This window comes from Perognathus longimembris, chromosome 10, assembly GCF_023159225.1.
Source record: "Perognathus longimembris pacificus isolate PPM17 chromosome 10, ASM2315922v1, whole genome shotgun sequence".
Classification (NCBI taxonomy): domain Eukaryota; kingdom Metazoa; phylum Chordata; class Mammalia; order Rodentia; family Heteromyidae; genus Perognathus; species Perognathus longimembris.
The window spans coordinates 62,800,806-62,826,439 of NC_063170.1; the positions used below are offsets into that span (position 1 = coordinate 62,800,806).

Here is a 25,634-nt window from a genome sequence, read left to right on the forward strand (position 1 = left end):
AACTTATGCCAATAGTTTGGATTCTGTGTGTCATATGAGCCTAGTGTTTTCCTTCCCATCGGTAAAGATGTTGAGAATTCAACCAATTTCCGAAATCACAAAAATAAGCTCAAAATTATGTTATAGGATAAAAAGGGAAATTATACCAAAAGAAAGTACCGATTTCCTAATATCTACTTCCTGCCCATTTTTATGTACTATTTATGGATTTTCTGGAAATGATATTATTTTATTGGACAGGTCAAATTGGTAATAACTGTATGACTTTGGTACTTTTCGAGTAGGGAAGGCAGACTAAGTAACTGGAACTTGGAATGCTAGCCATTTGGATAGAGGCATTGAAGAAAGTGTAGGTTTGGGGCTTGAAAATTAGATATTTATTTTATAATATCTTAACTCTCAGATGCCAACTAGGTAAAAAGTAATTGAGTATTTTGAGTAGGTAAATGGATTACATACCAAGGGAGAAGATTTAGGCCTATTTAGTGTGCTATAATTTGATAAGACAGTGAGTACCTGCTATGTGTTGAATGCTCAGCTCAGCATTTTGTATATCTTAACTCGTTTACCCTTTTCAGGGAAAAGAAATTACAGTCTTACAAACCATGTAATCATGTTAAAAATGTTAGTGTTAACTTGGTCAAGATCATGTGTTTGGAATTCACAGGACCTTATTTGAATTATCACTGTATTTATTCTGCTCTATTTTGGTCTGGTGTAATCTAGCCCTGGCTGTCACTTCCTGAGTGGTAAAGTATACAAAGCCATGCCAGGATTTTCTTCTCTTCTGAGGAATATATACAGAGAAGGAGATTGATTTCATAAAATGAATGTAGAGTATTGCGTTCAAGAAGTTTTATGGAATTTCTCAGTCTTCATTGCTAAAAATCTCAGACTTCCATTTTGTACGTTTCATACCCTATATCTTTCTCTATCCACTTTCAAACTCCATTCATTTTGGAGAGATTGTTTTCTTTGTTTTTGAATCCATCACACAGAGCATACATATTATACAATCTGTTACTATTACAGAATTCAGGATTTGTCAGCATTGACAAAATGAAAAATTTAGAAACAATTCATAGGTTGGAAGGCCATGTTTTGCTCTGTTATGATGCTGGGCACCATCCTTGGCTTTTAATATGCTAGATGCCCTTTGGTCCCTCTCCTATTGTCATGGGAATGAAAAATGCTTCCAGGTATTGGCAACTAGCCCCTGGTGGATTGCTATCTTCCTCCAGGATTGGATATCCCATCTCTTAACAACCATAGCATTCATCTCATCCAGAGATGATGGAAATGGGGACTATTGAAGGAAGTCTGGACAAATTCAGAAGGGATCTAATAAAATTCATGTTGTCCAGAAGCAATTGTGGAACAAATAGGATCTCAAATAGGAGTAGATGTAAGGCACCTTTCTGTGCTGTGCTATAAACTTGCTCAGCACAATCAATGATTTCAACCCAGAAAAGAATTACTGTTGTTGAATGGAGTCTTTGCCACCAGGCCAGCATAACCATGATTTACCATCCACAGGCTAGTCAGTTTGAACCCTAAAGCACTATACAAGGTTTCCAGTAAAGTCTACTCCTGGAATATTCCAAAGGGAGAATTTATCCACTAAATCTGGGCAGTATACTTCAGATTCTTTATCTTTCTCATTTATTTTTCTACCTCAAGACACATGTAACAGATCTTGAATTCTGGTCTACAGGTCTACAGAAGATTTTTTTTTAGTGCTAATGTGTATCATTCTTGGACTCTTTGCAATGAAGTGATTCCCGTTAAAAAAAGTTAAATCCCCTACAATGGAAATAATGGCCTAGAACCCGGTGTTTGTATTTGAAATTTCATAGTACAAGATATAGGGCTGTAAAATATGTCAAAACATAATCATGCTCTGGGGAAAATAGGATTTGTTTTATGCTCGAGAGAGTATCGGATAGTCTTCAAATGCTTACTGTAGAGCTGCCATTTCTAATAATAATAAAATTGTAGAGGATGGTGTCAATGAGAAGCTACACAAAAGCTGCAAGAAGGACCAATTACCATTCAGCTCTAATGTTATTGCTGAATCATCATGGGGAAAACTGTATCACAACCATTAATAACAGATAAATGTCATAGAGAGTGGAAAGAATATTTAAAAATGCAATGGTTTCAATGTAAGTGGCTCATGAATTATACATTTAATTAAGAAAAGCCAAATGGGAAGGTTTTAAAACTTTCAATTTGGGATATATATATATATATATATATATATATATATATATATATATATTTCTTTCCCCATTAAAAAATATACAAATGAAGCCCAGAAATGATTAGTGATGTTAAAACAAGAAACAGATAAAAGTTCCTACTACCAGCTTCCATTGTGGAAGACTAGTGTAAGTGGAGCAAACACCAGGGCAGGTGTGCTAGGATAATGAGAGGAGCTTTGCGTCTTTATTGGTTTACAGAAGGGTCGAGAAGCATGGCTGGGCTGTGGTCCCAACACTTTTTATTCTTCCTCTCTGCCCCTTTTGTTGTAAAATAATGTTAGAACCACATGCATCTCAGATCCCTTCCATCCCAGAGTCTATAAATACATGATGAGAGCAGCATCCTCTCCTCTAGGCTCTACTGCTCCATCCCAAGGAAGGTCCAATCCAAGCCCAAGGTATTTCCTTTCCTTGGTGACTGTGAAGAGGTGGCTAAGTTGTACCGTCTATATCCGTCACTTTCAAAGTGAGATTCCCCATCTGAGTCTATCAGTATTACCTGGAAACCTGTTACTGGTGCATAGTCTCCAGCTGCTCTGCAGAGTTGGTGAGCCAGCTACCCTGAGCAGGGAACCCAGGGTTTGCATTTTAACAAATCCGCTAGGTAAATTGATTCAGGTGCACATTGACATGTTAGATCCGCAGATTTCAGGAGAAACATTTTGGAGTTGGAGACAGGAGTCAGGTAACAGAGTGAATGTTTAGCAAGCTTAAGTTCAAACACCACTAACGGGGGAAAAAAAAGAAAGAAAATAAACAAACCAGCAGTATAAAGTATAAGAGATCTATTTTAGGATGAAGAATTACGTTCTCAAGATTTTATATGTGTTTGATTCCCATATCAATGTTAGTCATTAACACGTTGGAGTGATTTGAAATACATGACTAAGTTTCTTTCTTAAGAGACATTTTTCAGGAAACCCATGACAGGCAATGTTGAAGGGAGAGCAAAGGGCAGGAGGCTCATCTTGCCTTTTAAAATTGATTTGGGGTGGAGACCCACAGAGCTTGAGACTTTGGATAGAACTCTGAGAGTAAGGAAGAAGGACCAAACAGAGAAAACTGACATGGTAAAGGAGAATCTGGATAAAAGTTGAAAAATGTTGTGCAGGAAACAACAGAGGTATTGGATCTCACAGATTTCAGTTTAAATCATATGTTAAGAAATATAATTTTGACAATTTATGTTTATTCCCTTTCATATGTTAAGAAATATGTTTTTTTTTTGCAAAATTATGTGTGTACTCTGCATTCTCTCTTTGCCGTGAATACCCTCAATTAGACTTACAAAACAATTGTTAAGAGGTTGAAACAAAAGTATGTTTAAAATTTAGTTTGTGTAGATTCCTTCCTGTTTCTGGGTCAGATTCTCTCAGTGTCTCTGAACTATTGTCCCTTTGAAGAAGGGAACATCTCATGGAGGAACAGATCAGAAAGTTTTAGCAGCAAGGATAAAAAATGAATTCACTAAGGGAGAGAAGAAAATTACAGTCTCAGTTCCTAAGATTATAGGTTGAAGAATACATAGAATTCTTGGGCACGAGTGTCAACCTGTAATTTCTGCTTAGGGGAAGGGGTTACATTGGATTTCAGAGAGCTAAACCTTATTCCTGTCCCCAGAAAGCCCTAGAATAGTGATTGCTCAGGTGACTCATGGCCCTGGGAATTTGCTCAAGATTGTCTTTTTTTCACAAAAGTTCAATAGAAGACTGGTCAGTGAGGACAGGGGGAATCCTTTTTATATTGAGGAAAATTTACTATTTAGACAACTCTGGTATCAAACACAAACCTTCCAACATCTCTTCTTGGGAGATAAAGCAATGGGCTTAGGAGCAAGATTAAAAAAAAAAAAAAAAGAACTAAAGTCCTTAGACAGCACAATGAATGAACCCAACAGCAACATGCAGATGAAAATTAAATTTGAGAAATCTGAGAACAGGAGAAGAAATTAGAAGTGTAGTTATGGAAGTAAAACAGCAGTTTTCTTTATGCTTAATAAGATCTTAGGAAACTCGAAAGAAAATTGAAGTTGAAGTTGATTACTCATAGAAATATAGGTGTCACCTGTCATCTAGTATTATATATTCTAGTTCATGACCCAAGAAGGTAGGCCCAGTAACTCAAATCCCTGCCCTTGCCTCTAGGAATTCAGGCACGCCCATTACCTGGGAGATGGGACTTCCCCTTCTTTGACCATGAAGACAAGATGGTGCCAATTAAACACAATAACCTATCATCCACCGTGTGGCCAAAGAGTGCCAGTTAGGTTCAGTATCCCTTCTTCACTAGTACAAAAACACATCTTTTTTTTTTTATTGTTTATATTGCTTTAGCCTAAGCAATGGTGTCTAAGATTTGCTTCATCATTTCCAGTAGTAGAGCTTGTTCATTGCCTTGTAATCATCCACTGCTGTAGCTTTGAAGTTTGGACTGATTGTGTTCTTTGCTGTTACTATAACAACCAAATAATGCAATTATAAAGAAGGAATTTTTGTTTTGACTCTGAGGTGGGAAAGCTTAAGGCTATGACTTCATCCATTACCTCGGTTGCTTTAGGACTGTGCTAATGTAGTTCGCTTTGGTGGGAGAGTGTGGTTGGCAGATGGCTTACCTCCTGCCACAAGGAAATCAGTTCAAGCAGAGGAGGGGAAAGAGGTGGAGTCCTACAGTCCCTACCACTCTGGCTCCCAGTGTCAAGTTTTTCCCATTGGGCCTGACTTCTTAAAATTTCTTATTTCCCATCAGCCTTTCATAAACGGGCCTGCGGGAATGTTGAGATTAATGCTATGGTACTGACTATTATATATCAGGGTCAAAGAGCAGTTAGTTTCCTTGGACAGCCAAAACTCCCACTTCTTCTTCTAGATATTGATGTAGAGAGTTTGACTAACTACTCATGCACAGGGTAACTCATCCATGTATGTATGAAGGAGACAGCACCCATATTCTTCCCTAATTCTTCTCTCAGTGTTCAAGTCTAAGTTTCTACATGTTCTTATATTACTTCTCTTCTTGTCTTTGCCGCATTTTATGATCTATCTCTTGTTACATTTGAGTTTTTGTAATTCCCCACCACCAGAGGCATCTGAAGGGTTTGAAAGTAGAGATTCCGTGCTCCTTGGCTAGGTATAATGAAGCCAGTTCATCTACTGCATTGATGATCCCCAGGCTGGAACTGATTCAAGCACACATCAGCAGGAAAATAGCTAATTAAAGTGGAATATTTAGCATAAAACAAACAAACAAACAACAACAGGAAACTAGTATTGCTATAGTTATGTAAATGAAGGCAAAACTAACTATAGGGCACATATTGCTTAATTCTATTTTTATGGAATGTAAATAGTGACAAAAGGCAATGTATTCATAGAAATTGGGTGCTGGTTGTCATGGTAGAAAAGATTAATGAAGAGTAACTGGAGAATATTTCTAGACATGAAAGTATCCTGAATTTTATTTATTTATTTTTACTAACAGGATAATCTTTTATTTACATAGATGTGTATATGTGTGTGTGTGCGCGCGTGCATGTGTGTGTGTTCTTCATGCACGTGTGTGCATGTATTGTTTCTTTTTGAGACAGGGTCTCATTCTATAGCCCAGAATGGCCTGAAACTCATAGTTTTTCTACCTCTGACTTCCAAGTGCTGAGATTACAGAGGTGTGCCATCGAGCCTATTTAAAGCATAGGAATTTTTTGGCTGCTGATTAAACTGAGCATTTAAGATGCGTGTAACATTATTATTATTTTTTAATATGCGTGTAACATTGTTATTTTGTTCATTTTATCTTGTCTATTTTTCTGTATTCGTATCTTGTACAGTTGAAGTTTGCAGTGATGGGTGGATTAATATTCAGTGAAATAATGTGTACTTTTCATCTTCAAATTGTTGCTCTATAAGAAGTGTTTCTCTGCTCAACCCCTGCTAGGCTAGCTCCAATTTATCTGCTGGTTACAAGATTGTATCATTTCTTCTGAGATGTATTTTCTAAACACAAACCTTTAAACTTTCCCTTTCTGGCCTTTCTCTGCTGCCACTGTCAACCTGCGCATCTCTCTGCATTGAAATCACCCATGCTAGTGGCAATTAGCAAGGAATGGGGTGACATTTAGAGGTCACAAGTGTGATTGTACATTTTAGTCCTAAAATTCTCATCGAATCTGTGCTAGCAAATTATTAAACATTCAACAAATAAACTCAAGATCTGTGGGAGATGACTTTACATGTTTGAGCTACATTCTTAACAAAAACACTTAGGTATGTTTAATCCTGACAGGACACTGAAGTATGCTGCTTTGGACTGTGTATTGCTGCAGGGATTCGGTGTGCATTTTAAGCCATTAGTACTTTACAGCCTATAGCTTTTCCTAATAAGGTTTTCCACTTGTTTTCTTGATATCCTGTCATTATTGTGCATATGCATATTATGTGTGTTATGTGTGTTCCTCTTACATGTGCGTTACAAGTAATGTGTGTGTATATGTGTGTATGTGTGCATGCACACATGGTACTTAATGCCTTTCAATGTCACTCAGATTTTCCACTCAAGACTGGTGCTCTAGTATTTATACCATGCCTCTACTTCAAGATTTTTGCTGGTAAATTGAAGATAAGAGTCTCTTGGATATGTCTGCCTGGAATGGCTCTGAACTGCAACCTTTAGATTGTAGCATCGTGAGTAGCTAGGATTACAGACATGAGCCACCAGTACCTGGTATTATATCATATTCCTAATTTCACAAACCCAATTGTGGGCAGATAAAACATATATTATAACTTCCAAACTAGAATATATATATATATATTTAAGTGAATATATACACATATATTTACATGTGTGCATACATGTATGTGTATATATATATGGTGTGTGTATGTGTGTATTATTTTGATGTGTATTATATTGTTGTTGGTTCTGAGGCTTGAACTCACGACTTGGGTGCTGTCCCTGAGCTTTTTGACTAAACATTAAGCATTCTACCTCTTGAGCCACAGCTCTGCTTCTGGCTCTTTGATAGTTAATGGGAGATAAGAATTGGTTATAGTTATGTGGCAAGTAAATATATATTTACAGCAGGTTAATGGCTATAAATAGTACCAACATGTTTTATTCTAACATGAATTTCATTCTAACTATGAAGGAGAGCCTGGAAGTCTCAGCTAAAAATCGATGCAATAAAGATAATGGTTTTTGTTGTTGTTGTTGTTGTTGTTGTACTATTTTCCAGATTTATCCTATGCATGGACTTTTAATGATAACCCCTTGTATGTCCAAGAGGACAAGAGGAGGTTTGTATCTCAAGAGACAGGAAACCTGTACATTGCTAAAGTGGAGCCATCAGATGTGGGTAACTACACTTGCTTTGTAACAAACAAGGAGGCGCAAAGGAGTGTTCAAGGACCACCTACACCTTTAGTCCAGCGCTCTGATGGTAAGCTAATGAGTTATCTTTAGGATTGGAATTTGTGGCCTCTCCAATGTAGACAGAATGGCACAGCTTTTTTCTCCTCTCTGTTCAGTGGAGTCAAAACACTTGTGAATTTGGGAACAATTCGCATATATGAAAGAAATTGTTTATTAATCACTGGAAATGGTGTAATTGCCCTACATCGTACAATATGCCTGGATCTGGATATGTAAAATCTGTGCCATCTCTCCTTTTTGATATTAGAGCAGCTTGTCTTTCCTTAGTTTCAGGGCTACTTTGTAGAAAATAATACATGTGTGGCAGAGTTGACTTGTGTGTATGTGTGCACGTGTGAGTACTACCCAGTTTATACATGTGAATCGATGTATTTTGAATGCCTTTATTTTACAGCCTCTATTTTGTGCTCCCCTTTTCTTTTCCATACTTGCCTTTGCATTTAACTTTTATTTGCTTGGCTGGCAAAATGGGAAAAGAAAAGAGTTGACATCTAAAGAAAGCCAAGAAAACCAACATTAATTATGGGCATTCAACGAAGAATGCTATTTGCTAGATTCATACTAATTTTATTCCTCCAAGAAACATGACTTAGATAGATCTCTGAAGAGTTTCGTAGCTCAGTCAAGTCCTAGCTGGGGTAATAGTTACAGTTAGAAAGTTACTGAAGTGGAAAAATCTGGTTGATTCTCTAATTAAACGTTCACAGTGGGATAGGGAAGGATAGAAAATCTGTTAGCAAATTTTATGGTCACATTTTGGACTTGAAATGCAATACCTCATAGATTTTTCTCCCCTGTGAGGAGTTTAAGACAAATAAGGATATCATACTAATCAAAGCTAAGAGTACTATGAAGCCACCTTCAGTGAGGAGTGCTTATAGCAGAACTTTCTTAGTCACTAACCACTCAAGTGTGGTAGTCAGCAAGGTCTTAATTCAGACTTAGACAACCGTTGGAGCTGTGTAAATTCATTTCTCCCCTTTAATGAGTACTGTGTTTGGGATTACAAGAGTTCAAATACCATGATATGATGAGATTGTAGCACATGTGTCTTGTCTTGTCTGCTCTTATTTTTACTTTCCCTATTTTTAATTCCTTCTTGCATCTCTCTTATTCTATCCTTCATTTTTATAGTAAAACGGGACTGATATTAATATACATGATATAAGTTAACTAAACCTTTTCAGAAATGATCGTTCAAGAAATATTAATGATTAAGATAATAGAAAACAACCTACCAATTTAGTTGAATGATGTAATATTCTATACCTTCTCAACTTTAACCTTGTCTAATTCTGGTAATAATCAAAATTTCAAAAATTGGATGTTTATATTATAATTTTTATATTTTTCATGTAATAGTACTAGCCACACCATTAATGTTGGAAATATAACACTCTGATATTTTAGATGCACATTTCAAAAGATGATCAAATTTGTTGAGACTCTGAAGATGTCTTTGGTTAATTAATTACGGTGATGTAGTCTAGAAACACATTTCTGATTGTTATAACTTCTGGTATGCAGCATGTTGTACTATTCTCTTATTCTACTTTGCAATATCCACAATGGCATACAAGAAATTTAAAAGCTCTTAGCAAAGACTTTTTTAAACAAATACATAGTTAATTAAGTTAGCAGCAAAATCTTATTGTCCTGGCATACAAATATTTGTTGTTTAATGTCAAGTAGTGTGATTGCCTTCTATGTTTTGCTGCCGAAACACTGGTTTAATTTGTGGTGTTCTATGTGACTTCTTACATCCACTGAAAACCCTCTCCTTCCTGAACAGCTGTGACCCCAGAAGTTTCGCGAAGGGGAGATGGGTCTGGCTATCACTAGAGTAGGTCTCAAAAGCATGCATCCAGTTTTAATCAGAAGCAGGCATTCTAAGTAAGACCAACTCATCAAGGGTTAGCTAATGAAACATTTAATTCATAGACAACTTCTATTCTCCAGAAATGCTGCTAGTTCTTTTGATATTTAACAGGTGTGATGGGGGAATATGAACCAAAGATTGAAGTGCGTTTTCCTGAAACTGTACAAGCTGCAAAGGATTCATCTGTAAAACTGGAATGCTTTGCCCTTGGAAAGTAAGGTTGTTTTGTTTTTCCTGGTTGCTTTATTCTTTTTAAACATTTTATTATTCAACACTACACTAAGGCAAATTAACAAACAGATTTCCAGTCCTCGACAGACAATAGCAGAACTTACAATTGGAACTTAAGCAAATATGCCTTCAACCCTGGAAGTGATTGGGATGCCATTCTTCCCTAAGAGTATTGTATTGATATATTCTGCAATTTGAGTATAATGAGGCCCCTGCAGGCAGCAAATTGAAAGAAAATGTGTGTATGCTTGCATTAGGGAGTGGGCAGGTATCTAAACCTTGAACAGGTCCTTTTCTCCCTTCTCCTCCAACATCCAGCCTGGAGTGTCTCCTTTCTCAATTAATCATCAGTTCTTACAAATGAAAAACCTGCACTGCTCAATTCCAAAATAAGACTAATTAAAGTGCATTGTTCATAATGGATAATTAGAATGGGGCCCAAGCTGCCCTGGCAGTGTCCTGGGTAGTTTGTTTTACTCAGATAAGTGTTTATTAGGGACAGGTTTGTAATATGTTTAAGGAGCTAAATACTTGGTATTTTTAATGCATGATCTAAAAAATTCCTTTGCTTTTGCCTGACAGTTAAATATGATTTTTATGACTACAAACACTGGTTATAGACGGAGAGGGTCAGACAGATAGACAGACTAGATTTTCAATTTTTAAACATTAGTGTGCGTATAAAAGAGGTTAAGTTCAGAACCTCATTGTGATTATCTGGGGTAAGGTCTAATTTCTCCACTTCTTACCAGATTCTAGTCAGGTTTCTTGTCTTCCAGACATAATTTGATAAAAGAACAGATTTTCACCCTGAGCTCTGAGGGCTTACCTTTAAAGCCAGAGGCCATTTCTAGTGTGACCATTACATATAGAAATAGAGATTTATTTTCCAAATACTGGAAAACAACCTTAAAAGTGTCAATCTTTTATGGACTAAATGTTCTGAACAATCTGAAAAATGCTGACTGCTTATCCACAAATGTAATTGAACATATCTTTAAATTAAATTTCTCATATTGCTCATTTTTATGGATCCAAATGATCATATTTTATTTTCATATATTATTGGTCTCATAGTATGTGTCCAATAAATAATTACCTATTGATTAAATGCCTCTGTAGGTACTTTAAATCAGTTTTCTTTGTCTACTTTTTAAGACAGGGTACACTTTTGCCATGTTTTAAGCTTTCTCAGAAATTACAAAGGAACAAAATATTTGGCAACAAAATACTTTGAAGTAGACCTTCAATTTAAAAAGAAAATCTAGAAATATAGCAGTTAAAATAACCTTAACATATTTAATATATGGAAATGTGGATTCTTCTAATAAAAAATTGAAAATTATTCAGGATGACTAACTTGCATACGTGTTGTGAAAATTAGAAGCTACAATATACATAAAAAGATTTAGTACTGATATAGCCAGTGATCAGTTTACTCGATTCTTGTGCATCTATAATTCAAATACATTTTAATTTACAAAGGAAGCATTTGAGTTAGGGGAGGTATAACCCTTCCTGTCTCTCCAATACCCTAATCTCTCTGTGTCAGTATCTAGTAAGATATAAAAATGGAAGCACCAGCCTGACTCATTTCTGGAGTATAAAAGAAGAAAGAGAAAGGATTTGATAGTGTTGGATTGATCACTTATCAGCTTCATTAATTTTATCTATGCCACTATGAGTCCAACCTATAGAAAAGTTGAAAGAATGATAACATGAAAACAATCATATATCATTTATCCAAATGGTATAAGAGAGAGACTATGAATAGTTGTCTTACTCTATTCTCTTATATCACTCCCTCTCTTCTGTTTCCCTTTCCTCCCTCCCTTTTTCTTTTCTCTCTTTTTGTCTCTTTCTTGCTGATTACTTCCTTCTCTACAAACATCTCTCTCTCACACACACACAGACACACACACACATACATACACAAGTATATGATGACAAGTAATAACTTAGCTTATACTTTTGAGTGCATATTTCATCTGTTGAAAATACTAGTAAAGATCCGTAGCCATTTTCAACTATTTGTTAAAAGTTGAGGAATGGGAAAAGGAAGAAACAGTCAGCAATCATGGGATGAAAGTAGGAGTGATTTAAGAAAAATGGGGTGGCATTGATCAAGATACACTGTACTGAAAAACTGGCAGGTGGAATTGAAACTCCTTGGTACAAGCACTTAAAGATAATCCTAATTAAAAAGAATAGGTGATAAGCCTACAGATGACACTAGTTTAAGGTTAAGGCTTCTAAGAATCAAAAGGGGAAAAAATCCAGTCAGGACATTTGAAAACTTGAAATGAGGGATATGGAGGAATTTAGAAATAAATATTATGTCATTTTGAAATCTCATGGTTATGGGAACAATCATCACATTAAAATTCATGCCTAATTAAATCGTAAAAGGTAAAATTTGCAATTTTGAAAATGTGATAGTACCTAAAACTCCCTAAAACTTCAACTAGAAATATTTTTACCGAGGAAATTTGAGTCGGTAAGACAATAATTAAATAACTAATAAAATGTATATGTGAAAGGAACACCCTGATTGAAAAAAATAATATATGTGCACTAAAATGCATATGTAAAAATAATAATGTGAATAATGAAGAGATGGAGAAAGCTTAATCGTCCTTTGGAGAAAATTGTCTGGAATCTAACAGGTTTACACTTCTTAAGGTTTATCTGACTAAATTAATAAACATTAAGAGTCACTAAGCCAAAACTAAAATTACATGAGGTTAAAACAATTCCAAAACATCACTTGATCCCAATATCCATGTGAAAATGCTATATGTAAGAAAACCTTATACTTTGTGTGATTGCAATGCTAATAGATTTAAAAGAATTCTCCAAATGAACAAAATGCATGCAAAATGGTTGTTCTACTTTGGAAGACAACTATAAAAAGAGTTTTACTTGGGCAGTGGTTGTTCTACATATATAATCTTAGCTACTCAGGATGCTGGATTCTGGAAGACTATGGTGTAAGGACAGCTAGGGCAATGAAGCCTGCTAGACTCCATTGAAGAAAAAAGGTTTTATTTTTGCATTTATACATTGATCATATCTATAAATATGACCTTTTGCTTATATATATGTTTATATTTTAGATCTAACATCCAGCTATGGAAGAAACATGCTTCTATGTCTCTCAGAACCCAATTTACTCCACCTAACATAATTTCTTTTCCAGGTCCATCCTTTTCCCTGCGAATGACATAATCTCATTGTTCCGGGTAGATGAATAAAATTCCACTGTGTGTTCCATTTTCTTACCTCCATTCACTGTTTGTAGAGCATCTGAGCTGTTTTCATAACATGGTTATTGTAAACAGTGCAGTAATGAACATAGGTGTGCAAGTGTCTTTGTTATGTTCTGAGTTGTAACTTTTAAGATATATATATATATATATATAATAGTTCTAATTTGAATTTACTTTTTGAGGAAAGTCCAGACTGACCTCCATAATGTTTGTATTAGTTTATATTCCCATCAGCATAGTTGACTCTGTTCCAGACACTCAACATTTTGACCAGAGAGATGTGGAATTCTCAATACCCTTTTGATTTGCATTGGTCATTGGTCATTTGTACTCCTATTTGGACTACTTTTTAAACAGTCTGTGGCCTGCAGTTATTTTAGCTGTAATTCCCTGTTGTTTTACAGAAGCCATATTGATGACTTGAAAGTCACTCTTTGTTTGCTTAATCTATCATTACAGTCATTCATGTGTCTGTTTTCACTGATGACTAATTTTTTTCTAGTTACGTTTCCCTTTTTTTTTCAGCATGGTTAGATATCTGCGAAGTGTAGATTGTCCAATAGACATCATAAATATTTTGCTATTGAACACTTGATTGCAGTATATTTCTGTTAAGATTCTTATAAACTATAAAGTTACATTGAATCTGCTTGATTTTTATGTGCTATTTTATCAAGCTTTCTATGATCATTTACAGGGTCGATTTTTTAAGGTCAGTTTGCTATTAGGATGATTCTTCCTATTGTCAGCTCCAAATGTTTATTAAATCTTTGTCCACTGATGTGGTGGCACTCCCTATGTTGTATGAACTCTGGAAAACATTTTTTTGTCCAGCCTCACATAACACTTCCACACTTATCTTTTGAGTAGATACATTTTGTAGCACCCTCCTTACTTGTATAGTGCTCTAATTCCAGCTATGTCGCTCTGCAAATCCTAACAGTATCTTTCCTTTACACAGTAGCACATTTCCGTAGTTCTTATGTCTCTATTCCCTCTCCTCGGGAAAACAGGGCCACCCCAGGCTTAATGCATTTATTTCTTTCTCCTCTTTCAGAGTTCACTGTTTTGTTCTGTAAATTGCTAAATTTATTTTTTTCTTCACCTGTACTTTTGTCCAGTTTGGCTTATTCCCCATAGGAGCTTTAGAGCAGTCCTATTTGCTTCCACATGATATGCAGCTAGGAATAGTTTTCCATGTTGATTTTGAATGCAACTAGATTGAAATGTAGAGAAATTAAGTGACATGAATACTATAAGTTGCAGATCTGATGTTCAAGTCTCCATCATACTCTTGCTCAGAATTCTTTAATATTTGTGTCAAATGACTTTTGTAATATAGAGCATAATGCTTTTCCCCAATATGCAAATACAGTTTCAATGTCAAGTATGCAGATGTTCTATTAGAAAAGGCTCATAAATTTCAGCAAATGTTAGGGAAAAAGTAATGGATGGTTCCCATTTATAGTGTCTGTTAATTGCTAATATTTCAGCAATACGTATTTGATCTTAAATATTTAATTCAGAGTACAAAGTTATAAAAATTTAAACTATATTTTCAAGAAAAGAAATAAGTTTTAAAAAGTGATTGAGAATCCATGAAGACACTCCACTCCACTAGATTGTGTGTGATTAATGCAATGTATTTCATTTAAGAAAAAAATCTGGTATAAATGATTACTTGGAAGTGCTTAGAAAACTTAATGTCCAATCATAGCCACCAGAGAAGGGTACTTCAGGCATGCAGGTTGGGTGTATGTGTAGTAAGGACTGAGGGAAGCTGACTGAAGTTTTCATCCATATAATAGTTAATAGAATCTAATCATATCTTGGAGGATGGGGGTACTGGGCTTTGAGCAACAGACTTCATGCTCTCACTTGGCTTTTTTTTAATTTTTCTTGCTCACAGATAGCACTCTACCACTTGAGCTACAGCCCTACTTCTGAATTTTTTTCTTATTTATTGGAGATAAGAGCAGCTTCTCAAATTTGTCTCTCAGTGATGGCTTTGAACCTTGAGTCTCAGAACTCAGCCTCCTCTGTAGTTAGGATAATAGGCATAAGCCACTGGTGTCTGGCTCTAAGTCTTACCATCTTAAACCGTTGCCGACTAAAATATGTCTACAATAATTAGGACAAATGTCTGCCTGAGCCATAATTGGTATGACTTTTGGGATATGTAATTCAGTTTCTATGTTGGGGTTTGAGAGCTGACATGATCACAGCTTTCAGCTCTCAGCTCTGTCTCATTTGTTTAACATGACAGACTTTTAATTACCTAAGCTGCAAATTAATTATATTGTGAAATACCCTGAGAAACTCCATGTATAGGCACACCATGCAAATGTGGTATGACTGACTGATAGATTTGTTTCTCTTCTGAGGAATATGTAGGTCTTTATGCACAGTAAAGAAATTAACCTGATGTCTTCTGCAGGTCAGTTCAGCTACCTTTTAGAAACAAACCACATGTATTCCCCCTTTAAAAAGAACTGTTTAATCTAGTAGATTCACTGTCAGTGTTCAGCAATGCAAATAAAGTCAGTAGCCACCCTGAATGTTCTTGTGTGTTCTTAAATCTTCACACAAGGGACTATAGTTATAGAGACTATAGTTATAGTTATAGAGAAATTATTTTTTATCTAATGTAGAAAAATAAAGACTACTCAGCATAATTATTAACATCAGTAACCTGAATGCCTTATCACAGTGTTTTACAGAGTGTTACAGAATACTGGATGTCAAAAGCGTTGTTTCTAAGGCTGTTTGCATTTCCACAGGACATCACTATAGAATATATTGCAGAGAGCCTTCAAGGTCCACATGGTGGAATATACAACAGGACGGGTTCTTAGGCCATTGACCATAACAAAAGCATTTCCAAATCAAGTGAAGTACTTTGAATTTTCAGATTCTTTCAATTTTTTTTAAATTAATTTTCAATACTGATGACACAGTAAGTAGTTTTCTCTCCCCCCGCCCCCCCGCCATCATTGAATTGACTGAGGAGAATTCCCCTCTTTCTAGGCTTAATTTGCCCTGTTTCTATGGAAATTTTACCTTTGGGTTCTTAATAATGGCTTTGTATTTTAATTAAAATTTATTTATTTATTTACCTTTGTGCCAGTATTGGGATTTGGATGCAGGGCTTTGACTTCTTGCTCACCTCTTTTATCTCATATCTTATTGTCTACCACCTGTGTTGCTTCACAGAACACGTTTCATTATGTTTCTCATTGTATTAAGTAGTTGTACAAAGGGATTTCAATTTGGTTAATCAGTTTGTAAGTATAATGCATGTTGGTCATTCTCACCCCTTCCGTTGTTTCCCTCAACATTCCCAACCTCAAAAGTTTATATTCATGTCCATTTATTTATTTTTCTTTATTGGATTATGCCTTTGGTGTTGAATATAGAAACTCACCACTTCAGACAGTTACTCCCATTTTCTCCCTTGTTACTTTCTAGAACTTTTAAAGCTTTGTGTTCTAAATATTTGTACACGATCCCTTTGGCATTTACTTTGGGAGAAATCTGAATTGTGCATAAATTCTTTTCATAGCATAGGGAAATCTAGTTGCTCCTGTATTTGTAGAAAATGACAAACTTTTCTCTCCGTGTTACTTTTGCTGTTTTGTCAAAGATAGCTTGGCTGTATTCTGCAAGTCTCTACTTAGAGTCTAATCTTTTTGATGGCTTTTTCTTCTATTACACCTTCAGGACTGTACCCTAGTCCAGACCATGCCAGAATGGTAATTTTATTCTTTTCAAGATTATATTGCTTATTTTCTTTCTCATGTCTTTCCATACAAACTTTAATCAGTTGTTTTATTCAGATTATAGTGGTTTATGGCTAGCGTGAAAAATGTAATTGTTTCGCTTATATCCTTAAATATTCCTCCAAGTTATTAATTTTGGACATTTTTGGTTGATTCTTTTAGATTCTTTGAAATCAACAAAAATTTTTTGTCATCTATAAGAAATAATCATTTTATTTCCTCCTTTCTAAACTGCAAACATTTGTTTTATTTCCTTCTAATATTGTACAAGGTAGTTTTTCTAAAGCATTGCTGCTGAGATACACATGCCTTGTATCTGAATCATATGTGGAATCATCCAGCTTCTCATTCTTGAGCCAAATATTAGTTCTACATTATTTTTAGGCATTATTTACCAAATTGATGTGATTGTCTGTATTCCTAGGTTTTTTTTTTTTTTGGAGGTTTTTATTATGTCTGAGATTTGAATTTTCTCAATGCATCTTTTTGTACCAACTGATACTATGTTTTCTTCAGCCATTTTAAGTTTTTTCGAAAATTAAGCTATTGTTACAGCCTTGAAATAAATTTTACTTGGTTTTGCTATTTAGATCTTAAAAAGCTCATGATATTTAATTTGTAATATTTTCAGGGATTTTCCCTTTATATTTTATGATATATTGATCAGTTTTTCTGAAAAATCTCTTTGTCTCATTTTTGTATTTTTGTAATGCTCATTAAATGGACTAGACAATTTCCCCTCTCTTGCTGTTTTCTTAAAGAGAATAGAGGAGTATTGTTATTTTTTTTTTCTTATGTGCTAGTAGAAACCCCAATAACATCTTCTGGATTGGGCTTTGTGTTTTGATGGATTATTGGCTATTCTGTTTCTTCTATGGGTATAGGTGTATTTAGATTATCCATTTACCATGATAATTTTTCTTTCAAGAAGTTTTATTCCATTTCAGTTATATTTTTAATATCAATTAAATTAGTAGTGATCACTCACTTTTATAATATTTAAAATTTGGATTCTCCCTCTGTGTTAGCTCAATGATATTTTGATTGTTGTTATTTGTTATTTTCTTGTGGTACTATAATTTGAATTTAGGCCCTCACTCTTGGTAGGTTGCTGCTCCACTATTTATGCTCAATTTCTCCTTTAGTTACTTTTATATTACAAGGTCTTGTTTTCATCTTGGCCAGCCTTAATGGTGATTTTTTTTTTCATGTAGATGGGATAAAAGATGCAGTCACCAAGCTTAGCCATGGATTGAGATCGAGTCTCACTAACTTTTTGCCTGGAATGGCCTCAAACTATGATCCTATTAATCTCCAGCTCCCTAGTAACTGTGTTTACAAATATGAGCCTCTGTGTCCAACTTGAAATTGAATAATTCTCTTTGTACTTTCAAAGCAGTAAAGCTTTTAGTTTCATTGATTTTTCTCTATGGGTTTCCTATTTTGGATTGCAAGTTCCTGTCAGCCGTTCCAGGCTATGCCCATTGTTCTCAAAAAACCCATCATTCTCTCTTGGAAGTCATGAACAGTTTGAGGACATAAAGATTATTCCTAAGTTGGAAGAGAGATAAGATAAAAGAATCAGTTACTTTTCTTGTATTTTTCATCTAACCTTGGAATCCATCTCTTAGCCTTTACTGAAATTTGGGGTCAATATACTTAAACTAAAACAAAAATTACCTTCTTGCCTTTGTTAACAACAACAATTTTTATGTATTGATTGCAAATTACGTCAGTTCATTAGGTAGACACTATAGCTACTTTAGGCGTGCTAATAGGATTGTAGTCTCATCGTATTCGGTTAGTTGATATGGAAGCAACCAATCATGCTAGTTTATGGAAAGATAAAATGAGACATGCTTCTGTGGGATTATTGGCTCTAACTCAAATTCTTATTTGAAAGTTTTGCTATGATGTGTAGAATGGGTTATGCAAACTCTCCTCACCCTAGTCTCCTCATCTGCAAATGTAAGTAAGCAAGAATAGTTATGTGTACCCTAGTGTTATTACGCAGTTTCAATGAAAGATTATGTACAATACATAATATATAGTAAGTCCACAATAGATTTAAAATAAAATAAAGTTTGAGTAAATTTAAGTATATTTCCAATGTCTTCTTTTGGTTTGAAACATTTTCTTTTAAATTGAGATAAGGAAATAATTTGAAGTAATACATGCCTCAAATTCCTGCCATGACCAAAAATTTCTTTGTTTCTAAGAATAGCAGAGACCTATGGGGTTATTAGGTTATTTATTTAAAGTTAGTATTGATTCATATTAAAAATTTTTGGACAAATTATGATCATCTACCAAATTCAATATAATTCTGAATAATGGTTCTTTTCCATATCCATTGATAATCTTGAGCGTAAGGCAATTTATGTAAACCTCATATTTTGATTTAACTTCATATGTCAAAACATCTCTCACTGCTGATTCCTTTCAGGTCACTTCAAGTTCCTTTAAAGAAAGAACTGAGGCTGATATAGTTTGGGTCACCCATTATGTAGTATAATGAAAATTTATGTATGCTCTACTCCAAATGAAGCTGTCATTCTGCTATTATGTCACACCATTGCTGTCATGTAAAAATCTCTTGTGGATTTCCAAACCGAGCAACTGTGATGTCAAATATCAAATGAACACATGCACTCTGTTAGATTTTTTTCCTCGAGGGAAACTTGCTATAGGCAGCATCTGAGTTCCTTTATATTAGCATAACAAAATGACACACACGATGTGGCTTTTAAACAGCAGAAATTTATTTCTCTTTGTTGGGCAACATTGAGAAACTGTACAATTCAAAATTAGGGCATTGATAAATGTAGTATATGGTGAGGGCCACTCTTTGTTTCATAACTAGGGCATTCTATTTGTGCCCTTGATGTACATGGTGGAAAGGTAGAAAAACATTCTTATAGCCTCTCAAAAGCCCCATTTTTTATACCATCATTCAAGTTATGAGACATGTGCTAGTGGCTCACAACCTATTATCCTACATATTCAGATATCTGAGGATTGTAGATCAAACTCAGCCCAGGCAGTGAAATCCCTGAAACCCTTGTCTCCATTTCAATATTAAGAAAGCCAGAAGTGGAGCTCTGGCTCAAGTGGTAAAAGGCTAGCCGTGAGCATTGAGGCACAGTGCCCAGGCCCTGAGCTCCAGACTGGCACCAAACAAAAACAAAAAGGGAGAAAAAGAAAAATTTAGCATAGGAATATTGAGAAGACTAGAACATTTTGTCTAATGTTGATACTGGACTCACATTTTGTCTGAAGTAGACACTGGCCAGAAGAATAGAATTATGACTATATTTAGATCACTCCAAATGTTTTACCCAATGTTCCATAACAATGAGATTACTTTTCAAGAGAATTCTTGATTTTACCCATAATATAACAGCACAGAACAATCCTTAAATTTTTTTGAAGCTCTTTCTCTGAGTAGTTCAAGTTTGGGCAATGAAAGGATATAGAGGAAAAGTCAGAAAATTTTAACAAAGGCATTCTTTGTGGGTTTTGTTATTTTGCCTTACTGTCTTCGATTGAAAATGGAAGCTGACAGGATTTTCTGAAATGAGGTTCAAGTTAAGAATAATCCCAAACACAAGTATCTTAGGAAACTGGTTCTCCATACCAGTGTCTAGTTCAAAACTTAGTATGGCCTGGATTTAAGCTGTGGGTAATGAGGTTTAAGAAATCCAGGGGAGAAATATAAGCTTTCTCAAATAGCCCCAGTAATGAAAATTCTATTTATGGGCTTAAAGTATAGAATTGAAAAGCACTTCCTACCTATGTGCAGAGAGTTTTAATTTAACTTCCAATTCAGGTTGAACTAGGCCAGATGGTTAACAAGTGCATTCTCTTTCTTCAGATAAAATTAATAGGATGCTTCCTTTGTAAAAGCATAATGACATGAGAGAATGTAGTAAAAGTCTTTATTTATGGCTATGCTTATTTAAGAAGCACAAAACCAGAGTAGAGAAAAAGGGGAAAGAGGAAGAAAAGTTTTGTCTTTATCAGCTAGTAGTATTTTACAACTATGAACACTATCATTTCAGGTAAATATTTTAAAAACAGGCATACAGTAAAAAGGACCCTTTGAAATGTTCATTTTGAAATACAAAGTTCAGGAATGCCTTATCTGTGAGCTGAGGATGACTTAGAAGTCAGACTTACTTCAAGTTGTTTTTCTCCAGTAAGATTGTTCATCCTAGGGTACCAGTGGGAGCAGGGAGGGCAAATAGAGAGGGTGAATGAGGGTGGATATTGTTGAAGTGTTTATTTATGTATATAAAAACAGAAAAATGAAACTTGTTGAAGCTGTTTATGCAAGAGGAAATGGGTTTACAGACAATGATATTGTATGTGCCTGGAGACACTCCCCTCCTTTCTTAGAGTAAGTTTTTTGATTCAACCTTTCTTCCTTTCCCCTTCTTTTTCCCTTTCTCCTTTGCTCTCTCTCTTCCTCTTTCCTTTTCTCTTCTTATTTCCTTCCTTCCCAGTGTTGAGGCTAAAACCCAGGGCTTTGGCCCTGCTTTCCAAACACTCTACACTATTTGTTAGCCTTTGCATCCTAGCATGGACAGCAGGCAAGGATTTGAGCTGAAAGGGAAACATTTCCAGAAAGGGATGGTCTCTGTAGTTACAATGACAATGGGGACCATGTATTTTGATTCTTTTGAACTTAGAGTTCCAATTTACCCTTGGGTCCCTAAGAAAGACACCCCCCCCCCGCCCCGCCACAAACAACATTTTCTTTCTCCATGAGATGTTTAGTGTGATTAATATGTGAAGGTTACTGTGTTACTACTAGCTTCCACATGGATAAACGGAAGAATGCCTGAAATCAGGGAAGGAGGAAGAGTCAGCTAGTGCACATAATTTAAAGGGTGGTAACCCAAAAGAATTAGAAGGTGGATCGCAATAAATTAGCTTGTTCTGGAACTCCTAGTTAAAGAAAATTGGCAGGTAATGATTTAGAAGAAATTATCTGCCTAAACGTGAATATAATCCCGAGAAGGTAATTAGCATGGTTAGAAGCCACCAGTTCAGTCTTCAACTCAGATGATGTATGGGAGTCATCAGCCATGATGTTCCCTACATAGTAAACCCTCAATTAATGCCTGTTAATATTATTTTAAACTTCACATCGTTTTTTTACACAGAAATTTTCTTCCCTAAGATGAACAGTGTCTTATTTTTTTTCCTCCTACTACAATAGCCCCTTAATGAGAGACATCTGTCACAGAATGCATGTCATGTCTCATCTGAGAGTTCCCTCATGACCTGGCCATTACCACCATGATCAAGGGTTATAGCCAGAATATTAAATGGTGAGAGGCAGGATTGGGCTTCAAGAGACTTATACACATGCTGGGTGGACATTTTATTTACACAGTGGAGGCATGACTTTATGAGTGATCCATTGATCACAGTGTGTGTGTGTGTGTGTGTGTGTGTGTGTGTGTGTGTGTGTGTGTGTGTGTGTGTGTAGTGTAGTGTACTGGTCCTGGGGTTTGAACTCAAGGCCTGGGCACAGTTCCTGAGATTTTTTTGTTCAAGGCTACTGCTCTGCTGTTTGAGCCACAGTTCACTTATGGCTTTTTGTGGTTAGTTGAAGATGAAAATCTCCACTTTCCTGCCTGGGCTGATTTTGAACCTTGATTCTTTGATGTCAGCCTCCTGATTGCAGGTGGGAGCCCCTGGCACCTAGCTTTGTTAATCATTTTGTATTGAATAAATAGCCCTTGACAGAAAAGATAAAAAAAAATATGCATATACTAAAAATATGAAAGTCTTCCCTTTTAGATGATAAATTCTATTGTAAAGGAAATCAGTTATTCTATTAATCATTGGTACCACACTATATTATTTAATGTGTGCTAGACAGAGTGTTAAGCACATGACACGGATTATATTTCCTTTAACTTTCATGGTAAGTCTATGAATGCTGTCCAATTATTAATTACCATGCTTTGAATAAGAAAACCAGGTTTGTAAATGTGTCATACAATATAACTGAATGAACAAGATACATTCTTATTTATCTTGCATAAATAGAATTATATGATAATTCTTTATAATCTATTTTTTACACAGAATGGCAAATTGAAAATAAAAACATTTAACTTCCATTGAACTTTAAAGTTCGCCATTGTAATAATTTCATTTTACATAAACTTGGTTCTTTCTAATCACTTAGCATATGAGATGGAATCAGATAAGAAAGAAGTTGTAAAATATAAAGTAGTTCATCTGAAATTCTTATCAGAATTTGTAGGGTAAAAAGCTATCATTTAAATTGTGCGTGTGTGTGTGCATGTGTGTGTGTGTTTAAGTAATCAGTCCTTTGTATTGCATTTATTTCTGGTTCTATATCTTGCATTTCTGATGGTCAAGAGGATGGTCTTTATACACAGAAATGACATAGTAGATCTGAAAAAAAATGTGAAATCTTACAAAAGTGCTCAGTATATTTCTTTCATGAGTTATTTTTTTAACAAAAATTATTTATTTTTTGTTTGGTTACTTTTGATGGGTTGGTTGCTGCAAGGATTCTAAAATAAAATATCCAAAAAGAACCCACCATATAATGCAATAGATCCACACTTTCGGAAGCTAATGTAAATAGCATGTGAAGGAAGGCCTTCAGAAACTTCTGTGTGAGAATCTTTTGTTTGACAGTAGACAGAAAATAATTCTTAATAGGCGAAAGACAAAGAGGGAGCAAAGTGGAAGAGAGCTTTGGGAAGAAGACTTCTCCATGTGCTAGTGAATTATTGAGTAGAATCTTAAGAACACATTTCACATTCAAACTGCTGTGCAAAGAGAGCCCTTCTGTCAACAGCTGTTGTAAAAGCAGTCACAGAATCAAATCCCCGCTCCCCCCTCTCTCTCCTCAGCTTCCATTCTTAACTAATTGGGTTGGCCATGGTACATCATTTGTCCATGGATATGCTATGCTTAACAGTGATTCTCTCTCAGGCTAGCATCATTTTTTGGGGTGAGGGGGATGAAGTTGGTTGAACACTCATTTCTATGCATGCTAGACTGATACCCCTACCACTTGACCACTTGATCTTCACCTCCATCCCAGTGTGATCTTTCTTAATGTCAGAGGTAAAATCACCCAACTTAACTCAGATATATAGGATTGGGTTTTCTAAGGAAAAGAGAAGTGCATTAAAGAAACATATCCTCTGTAGGTTTAGGATGCAGGGCTCTGATTCTTGCAAGCTTCCACAATTGAAAGCTAATAAAGTGAGAATCTTATACTGAGTCTTATAAACTTCTTCATATTTCAGTGCCTCAGCAAATATTGATCAATCCACACATACTTGGGCTAACATAAAAGAAAAATTTCAAGTAATTTTTAAAGGGAGACCTTTTTTTCCTGTTGACTTTGGTTAGTACTGTTTGTCTCTTGCCATCATTCTAGAGTACTTTCAGTTCTATAGAGAAGAAAATTCTTGAAATATGATTTGTAGTGCATAGGCTTTTACAAAATTTTTGTTATGGGTTTTTATCTTGTATGTCACCGATGTTAAAACTACAAACTTCCTTGACCATTTATGTCCTTATGTTGAGAAATAGTCTGTGTAACAGAACAAAAACAACACATGATTTAAGTGCAAATAGATTTTAATTCATGTGTTTTCCAACAGGAATTCTTAGGAAGAACCTATAAGAGAGTAGGAAAGTTAGTCAGCCAAGGAGAAGTAGAAACACATAGTATGTAAACAAGAAACATTAAAAATATATCTGGGTTGGATGGAGAAGAGAGCTCTGGAAAGAATGTAGGTCACACCAACTGTTGCCCACAATATCATGGGAAATGGAACATTTCTATTCTGCCTGTTTCCAGTTGTGTGATAATGGCTGCTTCTGGGGCATGTAAATTACCAGAGTCCTTCAACTGCCACTTAGGTGTACGTATCAATCCCAAGGCATTTAGCAACAACGAAATGGCCTTCAGATAGTGGAACTGTGTGAGGTTATGGGTTTTCTTGGTAGTTAGTAGGATTAGAGTTTGAAGACTAAGGACTTTGTTGTTAGAAAAGTCTAACAACATGATGCTTCATTTGCCCCAGCCAAGGAGATAAGGACTTGTTCACTTTGAATTTAGTGTTACTACCAAGTTCTTTCTATTTGGGAATGATAGAAGAGTTTGGATTATTTGCTTGTTTCCTTTTGACTCTCCACAGTTATTCATGCCACTTCAAATGGAGATTCACTTTGTGCAATCATAGACACTTTGAACTATGATGGGATTTGTCCTGCAATTGCACGTGTAGGCAACAGTTCCTTGTGATTACATGTGTAGCTTCTGTAACAAGGAAACATGAAACAAATCTAGTTCTGATAGAGTATAGGAAAGATGACACCTTTAACTATAGGGAAAAAATTAAATTATATATTCATAACACACAGACACAAACATAGACACACACACAGACACAGACACAGACACACACACAGACACACACACAGACACAGACACAGACACACACACACACACACACATACACACACACCACCCAGCTCAGAGTTCATGGTTAACCAAGAAAAGCAATTTTAATTACATTAAAACTAACATTGTCAAAAAATCAATATGTATGTAGTAATCTGAAAAGAAGTGTTTCTGTGCTCCTTATCTATACAAAGCAGTGAGCTATGACTATGGGAACAATACTCATTTTTTGCTTATATTTTGTCCAATTGCTTTAAGTTGAAGCTCTTTTAGTTGGACGTTTTATATATATTTAACATAGGATTCAAATTG

The 25,634-nt window shown here is 35.4% G+C and overlaps 1 protein-coding gene across 1 annotated transcript in view; it reads left to right on the forward strand.

Annotated features, from left to right (window-relative positions):
- Cntn6 (contactin 6) overlaps positions 1–25,634 on the forward strand; it is a 181,599-nt gene that overhangs the window by 87,419 nt on the left and 68,546 nt on the right. The window contains exons 5-6 of the mRNA XM_048354889.1: positions 7,495–7,698; positions 9,682–9,784. Coding sequence (XP_048210846.1) covers positions 7,495–7,698; positions 9,682–9,784 — 307 coding nt within the window. The remainder of the gene's footprint in view (positions 1–7,494; positions 7,699–9,681; positions 9,785–25,634) is intronic.